Source organism: Electrophorus electricus, chromosome 19 (genome assembly GCF_041902795.1).
Source record: "Electrophorus electricus isolate QZ-2024a chromosome 19, ASM4190279v1, whole genome shotgun sequence".
NCBI classification, from domain to species: domain Eukaryota; kingdom Metazoa; phylum Chordata; class Actinopteri; order Gymnotiformes; family Gymnotidae; genus Electrophorus; species Electrophorus electricus.
In genome coordinates this window covers 5,027,698-5,040,000 of record NC_137515.1, presented here as the reverse complement: position 1 = coordinate 5,040,000, position 12,303 = coordinate 5,027,698, and the positions used below count along the sequence as shown (strand labels likewise).

The following is a 12,303-nucleotide window of genomic DNA, read 5'->3' as shown; positions in this document are numbered from 1 at the left end:
CCTTTATCTCTATCAGCAGTCTCTGAGAGGAGTCATCCTGCTCTGAAACAGAGCGGTTAGTCCTCACCTCTCCCGTATGCAAATTCACACTGAACAGGGACACATCCGTCACCTCCGCTAGCCGATAGGAAATATAGGTGTTATGGCCCGAGTCAGCGTCCACTGCTGTTACCTTAGTAACGAGGTGTTCTGCTTTAGGAGAGCAGGGCATCCTCTGATGAGACATGGAGCCCATGTCTGCGGAGGGGTAAATAACCACAGGTGCATTGTTGTTCTGGTCCAGAATAAAAACGTGAACTGTGGCGTTGCTGGTCAAAGATGGGGAGCTGTGGTCTTTTGCCTGAACTTGGAGCTTTCATTTTTTCGTAGTCAAATGAATGCATGCTAAATATACTAACATTTTCTGAGTTAATGTAGACGTAAGAGGAGACAGGTATGCCTTGACTTTTCAAATCAAGAACTGAATAAGTGATCTTAGCATTTTCTCCCGTATCTAGATCCGAAGCTGATACCGAAGACAGAATCGATCCTGGGGCGCAGTTTTCTTTAACATAAACAGAATATATGGGAGAAAAAACAGGGCTATTATCGTTTATATCTAATAGAATTACCTTAATAAATTTGCTCATTATTACGGGCGGTGTTCCAAAGTCGGAAGCTATGAGCTCAATCCCGTATTCCAGGAACTGCTCTTGGTCTAATTTTACATCCGTAACCAGTGCGTAATGATTAGAAAATGTTGGCTTTAGATTGAAAGGGTGGTTAGGAGACATCAATAAAGTTACGTTTCCATTAAGGCCTGAATCCAAGTCTTTAACATTTATCAACGCTACCATGGTGCCAGCCGGAGCATCCTCGCGCACAGGTTTAGGTGTGGAGGCTATGGTGATCTCTGGAGCATTATCATTTACATCCACAACTATAACCTGAACTCTACAATGCCCTTCCATGGAGAGGGCTCCTTTGTCTCGAGCTCTTACATCAAATTAGTATGACTTACTGCTTTCATAATCAATTTGTTTAGACACATATAATTCTCCCGTATCTGAGTTGATATTGAAGTAAGCCTGAATAGTTTCTGAGGTATGCGCCCCAAACGAATACTCTATTTCACTGTTCGTCCCTTCATCCAAGTCATTTGCTTTTACAGTGAGTACCAGCATACCTACAGCGCAATTCTCAATTACTTTAACCTCATATGAATCCTGTTCAAAGACAGGGGCATTGTTATTAGCATCTAGCACCTTCACTACAATTTGAGTACTACCTGATCTAGCCTGACTGCCCCCCATCAATGCCTGTCAATATAAGGTGATGAACTGTCTGGTTTTCCCTGTCAAAAGCCTCCTCCAGCACAAGCTTTGGGACTTTCATCCCATCCTTGTTATTCTTAAGGTTCAAGACAAAGTGGTCGTTTTTATTTAACGCGTACGTTCGCAAAGAGTTTGATCCAGCATCCTGGTCTTGGGCAGGCTCCAAAAGAAATTTAGCTCCTGGAAGCGTCGACTCAGGCAAGTCTATATTGTTTGTGCCCGCGTGAAAGCGCGGGGAGTTGTCATTTATGTCTTGGATTTCGACCTCCACATGGTAAAATTGAAGTGGATCTTCAGTCATTATCTGCAGTGGCAGCACGCAGCTGGTGCTTTGTCCGCATAGATCTTCTCTGTCTATTATTTCCCTCACAACCACCTCACCGTTTTCTAAATCCAAACTGAAATACTGCTTAATGGATTCAGAAGCTATCTGCAATTTATGGTCAGAAATCTCAGAAACTCCAATACCAAGATCTTTGACTATATTTCCAACAACAGAACCGTCCTTTAATTCTTCCGGAATGGTGCACCGTGGCTGTGCTTCTGTTATAATCCACAAGACAACAAAATAGACCACCCACAGCTCATGCCAAAATACTGCCTTCCATTGTTTTTGAGTCCCCATTTCCAAAAGTGATAGACTACCCAGTGCTCCAGTATCCTGGAGCACATTTTACTTACATGAAATGTGTGATTCAAAGCAAATTATTTAATACCAACAACACAACCGGTTTCAATGTTGCTTTGTACAACGCAGCACGTTCATCCCCGTTTGGGTAGGTCTACATTTTGTGCCCTGCACAGCTATGGCAGGGGAGGGAGTAGATCTCTGTGAACAGTTCAGCGTTCTATTGGTGGAGAGAGCTCCAATGGATTATGGCAGGGGCCAGTGCAGTTTCTTAAAGAAACAGCATCGCTTGTATGCACATAAAAAGTGATGCTCAGTAGTCAGGAAATTCGTTACGTGAGACTGCAAATGATTTAGAATTACAAGCTAATTGAAAGCTAGATATTAGCAGCATGTAAATCAATATTTAAAGTTAATAATCAAATGAGTATGTTTAATTAACTCCACTAATTAAACCCACATTAAAAATATCCAAAATATTAAATTGGAATAGATCACACTTTTTTTTACTGTACATGGTTTATTATTATTATTATTATTATTATTATTATTATTATTGTTGTTGTTGTTGTTGTTGTTGTTTACTACAGTCATATTTTGAGTGAAATACATTCCATATAGGGATATTATATCATATGTAATTTAATAAATATTTTTTGGGAAGTTATGCTATTTTTCTCTCTTCTGTGCGAGATATGTTGAAATTACTGCAGGCAGATGGGATGTTCTCAGTATTGTTTTACTGATTAAGAAAACAGCTTTTCTTCTTTACTTTTTTCAATCCATTACAATTACAATTGATCCATCTTGCTTTTTGAAAGGTGTTTTTGGCCATTCGTATTTATTCAAAGTGAGACACAAATTTTAATTTTGAGCAAATGTACAGACTAGATACTAACTTGCTGACTAAAGAATTTTGTATTTGAGACTGTATGTAAAATGCTTTTTTTTCTTTACTGTAGGTTTCCATAGTTGTGTTCGATTAGCGATGCTTTTGGACTATGAATGCCATTGGGAAAGGCAGGACTGCCTGGAACTTTTGTCAACAGTTATACAATGAGCTGCATTTTAAAACTTACTGTGACTTGTTCACTGTTTGAACTGACTGTAAAAATGGACACAATTTGTCTTTAGGGTAACCCATTTTCTAATGATCACAATTCTATATTACTTTGTGATGGGTAAAGTAGTAATCTGTAAGGATCAAGTGCAACACATAATACACAGCTGAGTTATAAATTCTTGAACTTTCCTTGAATGGCTATGAAAGAACTACATAGTGAATGTTTTATTAGGTACAGCTGCACTACAGCTGTATATAATAGGTGGCCATACATGTTTTCGTCAATGGTAAGCTACACACACCTACTCCCTAGTTCTGCTATTGTACTCTATTTGTACTGTGAAGTCAGCTGCCTTACCCTGTGTATGCTCTGTACACCTTATTGGCGTATTTCATGAGTGACCTGGTTTTGACCAAAGGCCAGGTGTTAGCTGTATACTTATTAAATCAATATATATTCAAAATGCACTTGTAAATACTGTTTGTGCAAATTCATATTAATTTAACAGGAACTGATTGTTGTGGCGATAACAGGAACCATAAGTCCTAAGTAAATAATAATGTGATGTGTATTAAAATGTTACACAACCTCAAAAAAGAATCACATCAAGATCAAGTCTTCTAGCACCTACTGTTAGAACATACATTTGAAAGTGAGAAACAAATGTTGAAAGACATTTGAGAAAAATTACTCAATGGGACTACAGAAATTTTAAATTTACAAAATATTTTACAATAATTTTCATTCTCCTGATAAACAATTTTTAGTAAAGAAAAACGCTCACCTGTTGACTTTCAAATGTCCACGTGCTGTCAGGTAACGACGCATCAAGCACGTTTAGTGTGTTTGTAAAGTCTGTGGTGCTGCTGGGCTTAATGAGGGTGAAATCACTGAATTCTGACATTGGAGATAGATAGGACCCGAAGGACTGACTCTGAGACATCATGTCTCCTCCCAGCACTTCCACGTACTTAATGGGTCCGTCAGTGTTGAGCTGGATCTGTAGGTTTCTGTTGGGGTTTTTATATCCAGAATCACTCCGTCTCATACAGCAGCTCGAGCTGCTGCTGCTGCTTCGAGCGCATTTCACCAGTAAGATGAAAAATGTCAACAAACACAACAAAGATACAGAAGCAAGAGAGATGATCAGATATAATGTGATTTTGTCACTTTTCTGATTGAGCTCTGTAGTTTTCTTACGATAGTCTGGTACAGGCTCATGAAAGCCGTCCTCTATCAGTATATCCACGGTGACTGTGGTGGACTGAACTGGTTCTCCATTGTCCTTTATCTCTATCAGCAGTCTCTGAGAGGAGTCATCCTGCTCTGAAACAGAGCGCTTAGTCCTCACCTCTCCTGTATGCAAATTCACACTGAATAGGGACGCGTCCGTCGCCTCTGCTAGCCGATAGGAAATATAAGCGTTATGGCCCGAGTCAGCGTCCACTGCTGTTACCTTAATAACGAGGTGTCCTGCTTTAGCGGAGCGGGGCATCCTCTGATGAGACATGGAGCCCATGTCTGCGGAGGGGTAAATAACCATGGGGGCATTGTCATTCTGGTCCAGAATAAAAACGTGAACTGTAGCGTTGCTGCTCAGAGGAGGAGAGCCGTGGTCTTTCGCCTGAACTTGGATCTGAAACACTTTTATTTGCTCATAGTCAAATGAGTGCATTGTGTAAATGCTGCCATTATCTGAGTTTATGTAGATGTACGAGGAAACAGGGATATCCTGGTGTTTGGAATCCAAAATGGAGTAGGAAATTTTCGCATTCTGGTCGAGGTCCGGGTCTTGTGCAGATACTGAACACAATATTGACCCAAGAGCAGTATTTTCCTTGGTGTAAACTATATACGAGTTTTGAGAGAAAACGGGAGGATTGTCATTAACGTCAGCAATTCTAATTGTAACAATTTTTTGTGTAGATCGTGGTGGGGAACCCGAATCAATCGCGCTTAATTTGATCTCGTGCTCTGGGTATTTCTCTCGGTCCAGCGGGCCACTTGTAACAAGTGCGTAATGGTTGGATACGGAGGGGTTTAGTTTAAACGGTGAACTGGACACCAGCGTTAAATTTACCTTCCCATTTTCTTCAGAATCAGTGTCCGCTGTGCTTATCAGCGCAATTACAGTGTCTTTCGGAGAATTTTCCGGCACAGGACTGGAGAGAGAGGTTATGACTATATCTGGATCATTATCGTTAATATCACTGATTTTAATTTTTACACCGCAGTGCCCTTCCATTTGCGGATTTCCTTTGTCTTTTGCTAGTACGTCAAATTTGTGTAGATTGGTCTGTTCATAATCTAACGGCCCTTTCACACTAATCATACCAGTCTTTGTGTTGATGTCAAACATTTCCCTTATTGCATCAGATGTTTTTTCTGCAAAAAAATACTCGATTTCTCCGTTGGGTCCTTCGTCTAAATCTACAGCGCTAACCCGCATAATGTCATTGCTAATGCGTTCATTTTCGTCTACAGTCGCCTCATAAAAAGACTTTTCAAATTGTGGTGCGTTGTCATTAATATCTAGAACTATAATAGTGATTTCTGAAGTGCCAGATCTCACCGGATTTCCACCATCTACGGCCGTCAGTGTAAGTTTATGAATAGCCTGTTTTTCTCGATCGAGAGGTTTGTCGAGTACTAACTCCGGAATTTTTATTCCATCTTGGGTTTTTACATTTAGCACAAAATGTTTGTTGCTATCCAGACTGTAGGACTGTAAAGAATTTGATCCTACGTCAGGATCTTCTGCATTATCAAGGAGGAATTTCGCGCCAGGGTTTATAGACTCTGGAATATTCAAAATACGCTCATTTGATTTAAAATGAGGAGTGTTATCATTGATGTCTTGTATCTCAATCTCAACTCGATGTAACTGCAAAGGATTTTCTACAACTGCCTCAAGAGGCAATAAACATAGCACGCCGTTCCCACATAGACTTTCTCTGTCTATTCTTTCGTTTACAATAAGCTCACCCTTGTCCACAGTCACACTGAAGTAGTGCTTACCCGATCCGGGGGCTATTCGTAATTTGCGATCTGTAAGGTCGGATAAATCCAAACCGAGATCTTTAGCAAAATTTCCAACCACCGACCCTGACCGTAACTCCTCTGGGATTATGTATCGAATCTGCGCTTCTATTGTATTCCACAGGAGCACGAAATAACAGCAGTATATCCTCCTCTTTAAAAACATCATCATTCCTGACATGTCTTCTAAACCAGCCAACGTTCATCCACATTTTCTTAAAGTCGCATTGTTTTTACGGTAAGGACAGCGTCCAAATAAACATTTTGAAGACATACTCCCATATAGAGAAAGATCGTCTTTTGTCGAAAAGCACTATTTCAGTCATTCCCTCAGCTCTGAGCACTATACGATTGCACACAGGAGGGACAGAGTAGATCTCTTTGTACAACTCTGCTCCTCATTGGTGCATCAAACATCAGTAACAACCAATCAGACTCTACCAATATTTTAAAGGAATAGACTTCTTTCCATACATATTATAATGGGATACAATGGAATCTGAGATACATTTCTGACAGGAAGAAAAGGAAAAAAGTAAATTTAATCAACATGTCATTATTATCTATCTTATTCCTATATATGGCATCCTTTTTACTTTAAAGTCAGATAATTGTAGTAGTAGTGGTAATAGTAGTAACAACAAACAAACAAACAAACAAACAAACAAACAAACAAATAAATAAATAAAATGCCTCCATAGTATTAATATTATTTTGGAGGAAGGGGTGTCCATCCACGCCTTCTATGGCCTGAATCTGGACTATATCTGCCTTCATGTGGCCATAGAGGGGAAACGCAGCAGTCGCATGAGCTTCGAAAAATGGGAGGGGGAGGTGTGTGTGTGTGTGTGTGTGTGTGAGAGAGAGAGAGAGAGAGAGAGAGAGAGAGAGAGAGAGAGAGAGAGAAGAAAGAAAGAGTGAGCGACTGAGAAGGAGATGCAAAGCAATACATAAGATTCACTAAATCATTTGGTTAATAGTGATGACTTATGGCAATAATATTAAAAATTGATTAAATTATAATTAATAATTAATAATTATCCCATTATGAACAAATTATCTCTCTTTGTGTGTTTGTGTGTGTGTGTGTGTGTGTGTGAGAGAGAGAGAGAGAGAGAGAGAGAGAGAGAGAACGATTGAGAGAGATGCTAATCATTCAAAGATGATTGATAATAATAAAACTAATTAAAATTCATAATATTATCCCAATCGGTCATTTATCGCTGTTAAACTGTCCAGTCCGCCTAGCAACAAAGGAACCAACCACGACACATCAAAACAAAGGAAGAAAGCAGACACTGTTCGGTACTCGGCTGCATAACGACGCAACTATTTCAGCACTACAGTGGTGGACAGCGCCACACAGGCGGCGTGCTAGGGTTGCTGCAATCATTGGATCACCAAACGCAAGACCAAACATATATATCCGGTGACACTGTAACAGTGGCTTTAAATCAATCCCCTAGACCAACACGAATGTTTCAAAGAATTAGGGTTGAAGATTCGAAAAAGACAGATGGAGATATTTTATATCTGCCTCGAAAGAGATTCAGAATTACCAGAAGTCCAACGACAAAGTTGCTGAGGCTTCACCACAGGCTTTCAACGACATTCAAAAAACAGAAACTCTGAAAACTTACCCTGCACTGTTTTAACAACGTTAACGCATTACCAAACTAGAAAATAACACACCACATGGAATGATAATCCTATTAAAAAGCAATGTTTTGTTTTAGAATTGACCACTTATTCACACTGGTAACTCTTTAACAAGACACCTTCAACATTACGTTTTATAGGTATTTATAAGTTACTGCAGATATAACCCCTGATAAACTACTTCAGATGGGAAAGGGAACACTTCTTCTGTGCTGTACTGCATTGTACACTTTGTCTCTGTGCACCAGTCCCCCCCATACATGATCTATTTCTGACCACAGATCATGTCTCAGTTTAGTTGGATGCATTTTAACTGCTGTGTTACATAAATGCATATTTAAAAAAAATGCAAATATTTATATGCATAGCTATCTAGAGTGAATATCTCTGTCTGTGACAATCAGTAACATCACCATAAAAATACACAAAAAATAAATGTAGAACAGGTAGGTTGGCATACTGAGTGTAAGAACAGTTTGCAATGTTGTATTGTAATTTGATAAGGTACAATGTCCTAACAGACACCTGCTCATATTAAACACTGAAACAGTTTGGAAGCATTATATGTACTTTAACTTTATATACATGTTCATAAAATATGCATTTATGAATATGTCTGCAAAATATCCACTTAGTGTCTGTGCTGTGGTCAGAAAGTGGTCTTTTACTGTTAGAGGGCAGTGACATGAAACTGACATAACCAGCACATACAGTTATATCGTCAGCTAACCTGTGATTTATAGTCAATGTCCCAAGCAAACAATAAATGTTATAAACCGGTAATATGTAGTATGGGGACACATTAGGTATGCCTATAAAATATCCATCCATAATATTTTAATCATACAGTACTTATTACAATATATAATGTTATTAATCAGCTGTTGAAATGGTTGTATGCATCTGAAGTGTATTTTAAATATTTTTTATGTCTCCCCAGAAAAAGAGGGTGACAAAGAGGGTTACAAAAAGCAGAGCAAAGAAGCTTAATGACAGTTACAGAAAACACCAATCATTCACAGTATAAGATTGTGGAGGAATGATTGCATTATACATGAGATCCAGTGTGATACCTTTGTTGTGAATGAGAAATAACTAGTTAACTGGTATAGTGCCCCTGCTGCAGAGACTAGTGGTTACAATATGCCAGTATGTGCTGATACAATAGCCTGGCTGTGCAATTTATTTACTTCTGTTATGCCACTGAGAACAGATTTTAACCACAGAACTGAAGGTTCATTCACACACACACACACACACACACACACACACACACACACACACACACACACACACACACACACACACATATATATATATATAATTAATACATTAACTTTCTGTTTCCTGGCTCTCATATTAAATTAAAGTTTAGTTTGGTAATTCTCCAGACTGTCTTTAGGTTAATCAAACTAAGGACTGTAGTACTGGTACAGCACATGTGTTCTCTAATTCATCTTAATCTGAAATAGTTTAGAGACTCTGTTTAAGTTTGCTACAGGTTTGTGCTCTGCATTTCAGCCCCTTTATGCTATATGGTTTAAATTATTCTATTTTTTTTGTAAAAGCACCCTTACATGGCTCTATTAATAAACATCACTTAAATGGACATGGCGTTTATGCAGGGTTTTGTGGTGTATGCAGTGGAAAATTACAAAATGTAAGAACTCTTACCTTGTTTGGAGAGGCACAGGGAATTGAGGGGAAGAGCATGGCAAAAAAGAAGGGAAAAAAGAGGAGATGGTTAGGCAGGGTAGTGTGTTACAACACAGCATTTCCGTTTTGAGAATACACATGATCAAAGACACTGTATATAATCACTGATACCTATAACGCCACATACATGTCTATAAACAGAGGAGGATAAGATGACCACATGTTATGGCAAGTAGCTTTAACAAACACAAGAGGGAGCAGGAGAGCATAAGACGCACAGCACTTGCGCATGCGCACACTCACTCGCAGGGAGGGAGAGAGGGAGGGGGATAAGAGAGGAAGGAGAGACATCGCCGTCCTGACACACCCCCCCCATCCCCCTTCTTTGAGATAATGGAATAGTCTACATCGTGACTCAGCCTGTTGTCATGGAAACACAGCCCAATTCTTGTTAAGGCGGCAAGGGTGTGTGTGTGTGTGTGTGTGTGTGTGTGTGTGTGTGTGTGTGTGTGTGTGTGAGAGAGAGAGAGAGACAGAGCGAGAGAGAACGAGAGAGAATGAGAGAGATCCGTAGGTGGAAGGTTGGTGTTTGTATAATATAGACAGAAAGAAATTAAGCAAACTGGGATAAATCAAGTTTTAGTGTTGTTCAGAAGGCAGTTAAACAACAACAACAACAAAAACATTGCAATGACATAAGTCACTCTTATTTCAACATGCCCAGCTTCACCTCTTGTATGGCAAAGTCCTTTTAAAAGACAACTGACACATGGCAGATCAGACAATGTAAAGAAGAAAATTGAAAACAATGCCAGGGCAGAGAGCAGTTGTTAGGACAATGTAATATGTCTCAGCAAAATCAGCAAACAGACATGCAGGCTTGAGAGGGTGAATTCAAAACAAAGGTTTCACTGCAGCAGCCCCTCCCTTCACTCCACGTGGTCATGTCAGCACTGCTCAGCTGGTCGCTCGGGAAGACAGCAAGCCTCTGATTCTGTCCTTCAAACCAAGCTGTTTGAGCCCTAGTTAGTGATTTACCCACATATTTATTCACGGTTCTTTAACTTAACAAGAATCTAAAGGGTGGTGAAGGAGTTTAAGGAATATTTACTTTTAGAAATATTTATAAAATAAGGGAAACGAGCCTGCACAGAATTAGCACATATTAGATGAGAAACACATCATTATCTACAGTATATACAAATATCGATAGATACTATCTGAAAAATGTATTCATATATTTTGTGATGTGATTTTGTGCAGTGTAAACATTTACCTCCCCAAAGAAACAGAATTCTGTACTTCATAAGAAAGCTACACCTACTGCAGCACCAACAGTAGAATAGGCACTGCAAGCTGGACAAAAGATGCAGAACCATGGACAGCTCCCAGCACAAACAGCAGTTGCCTTTCTGTAAATGCACTGAACATAAGGCTGTAACCAAAGCAGGGAACTGTGGTCAGTACATCTTCAATGTAAAATATCCACTGACCCCATTCAAATGCTCCTAAACCTTTTTTTTTTCACAAACAGCAAACACATGTTTCTAAGACTGGGGTCTCACACTGCAAAGTGTGTGTGTGTGTGTGTGTGTGTGTGTGTGTGTGTGTGTGTATATATATATATATATATATATATATATATATATATATATATATATATATATGTAAAATATGAGTTCTCCTCATAAGACCAGGAATAAAAACAAAATACACACATCCCACCTTTCACCTGCAGTCACTGCCACTAGATACACTCACCATATAAGAGCATTTTATAGATGTAAAATTACAGGAGCTCTGTATATAATTAATTATACTTATACCATATTTACACTGGTCGGTCTACTACCATAAGATCACAGCTGACAAGCTGTAACATGGATAACAGACTGTTCTCAACATAGTAGTAGCATTGACATAAGACCATTGTAGGAGGTGTGGCATTGATAAGACTGCATCAGGCAAAATAGCAATACAGAGTATTACTGAGCAGTATTACTGAGTACGTGTGTTAGTTCAAGTATGTGTGTCAGTCACTATTGGTTCAAGAGTGTTCTACCCAAAAATATTCAGACAACTGCTGTACTGAAGTGAGTAACTCACCACTGATCTCTATAATCCTGATATCAGAAACTCACCACTCATCACTGCAGTCCTGATATCAGAAACTCACCACTGATCACTGCAGTCCTGAAGTCATAAAATCACCACTGATAAAACTGCAGTCCTGAAATCAGAAACTCACCACTGATAAACTGCAGTCCTGAAGTCAGAAACTCAGTTGTAGGTTGGATAATCCAAATAATGCAGAGCTATAGTCTGCAACTCTACACCTAGGTGTTTCCAGTAAGTAATAACATGGGTAAGGCATGTATAGTCATAGCTGATTCTGTAAGTGTCCTTTCTATAATTTTTCTGTGTATCATATGATACCGCATCATTATTCAAATAAAGACCATTATGATTCCATGCTGCTCTAATTACAGCATTTCAATTTATGTTCAGTGAAACCTGTATGCAGATGTCAACCTGCAGCTAATTCCACTAATGCTAAGACCAGTTAAAAATGTACCTCCCTTAGTTCTAGTACAATGGATATATTTTTAAGCATCTCAACCCAAATACTATGTAGCATTTCCAGGGCCATGACAGCAGTGTGCATGTGCCTTTAAGAGTCTGCTGGAAGGTGTTTCCATGGCAACAAAAATGACCTGGCACAGTTTCAGTGCATCACAGAGCAGCTTTCTCAGAGACAACATTGTTATAATCCATAAAACAGCAAGGCTACTGATACCACTGGGCACCAAAAAAAAAGAAAATAACAAATCAGCCTCAGCCCAAAGTGAAAAAAATTAACGGTTAACAAAACCTTCAACAATGTACAGCACTGATAACTGACTGAATGTCAGCAAGAGTAATGCACACAAGCAAAAAGCCTGGG

At 39.1% G+C, this 12,303-nt stretch overlaps 2 protein-coding genes across 43 annotated transcripts in view; both read right to left on the bottom strand.

The window, feature by feature from the left end:
* LOC113588744 (protocadherin gamma-C5) overlaps window positions 1-3,782 on the bottom strand; it is a 5,123-nt gene extending 1,341 nt beyond the window's left edge. The window contains 3 exon segments of the mRNA XM_035535385.2: window positions 1-353; window positions 355-1,289; window positions 1,291-3,782. The exon segment at window positions 1-353 is cut by the window's left edge and continues 1,341 nt beyond it. Coding sequence (XP_035391278.1) covers window positions 1-353; window positions 355-1,289; window positions 1,291-1,938 — 1,936 coding nt within the window. The 5' untranslated portion in view covers window positions 1,939-3,782.
* The window catches only part of LOC113588740 (protocadherin gamma-C5-like), a 206,808-nt gene that overhangs the window by 29,547 nt on the left and 164,958 nt on the right, over window positions 1-12,303 (bottom strand). Inside the window, exon 1 of one of the 42 annotated variants that reach the window (XM_027028056.3) lies at window positions 3,790-6,895. The exons of 40 other annotated variants lie outside the window; for them this stretch is intronic. In XM_027028056.3, coding sequence (XP_026883857.2) covers window positions 3,790-6,225 — 2,436 coding nt within the window. In that variant the 5' untranslated portion in view covers window positions 6,226-6,895. Of the gene's footprint in view, window positions 1-3,789; window positions 6,896-12,303 lie in introns of those variants that run through there. One more of the 42 variants, XM_027028060.3, reaches the window with a different exon arrangement.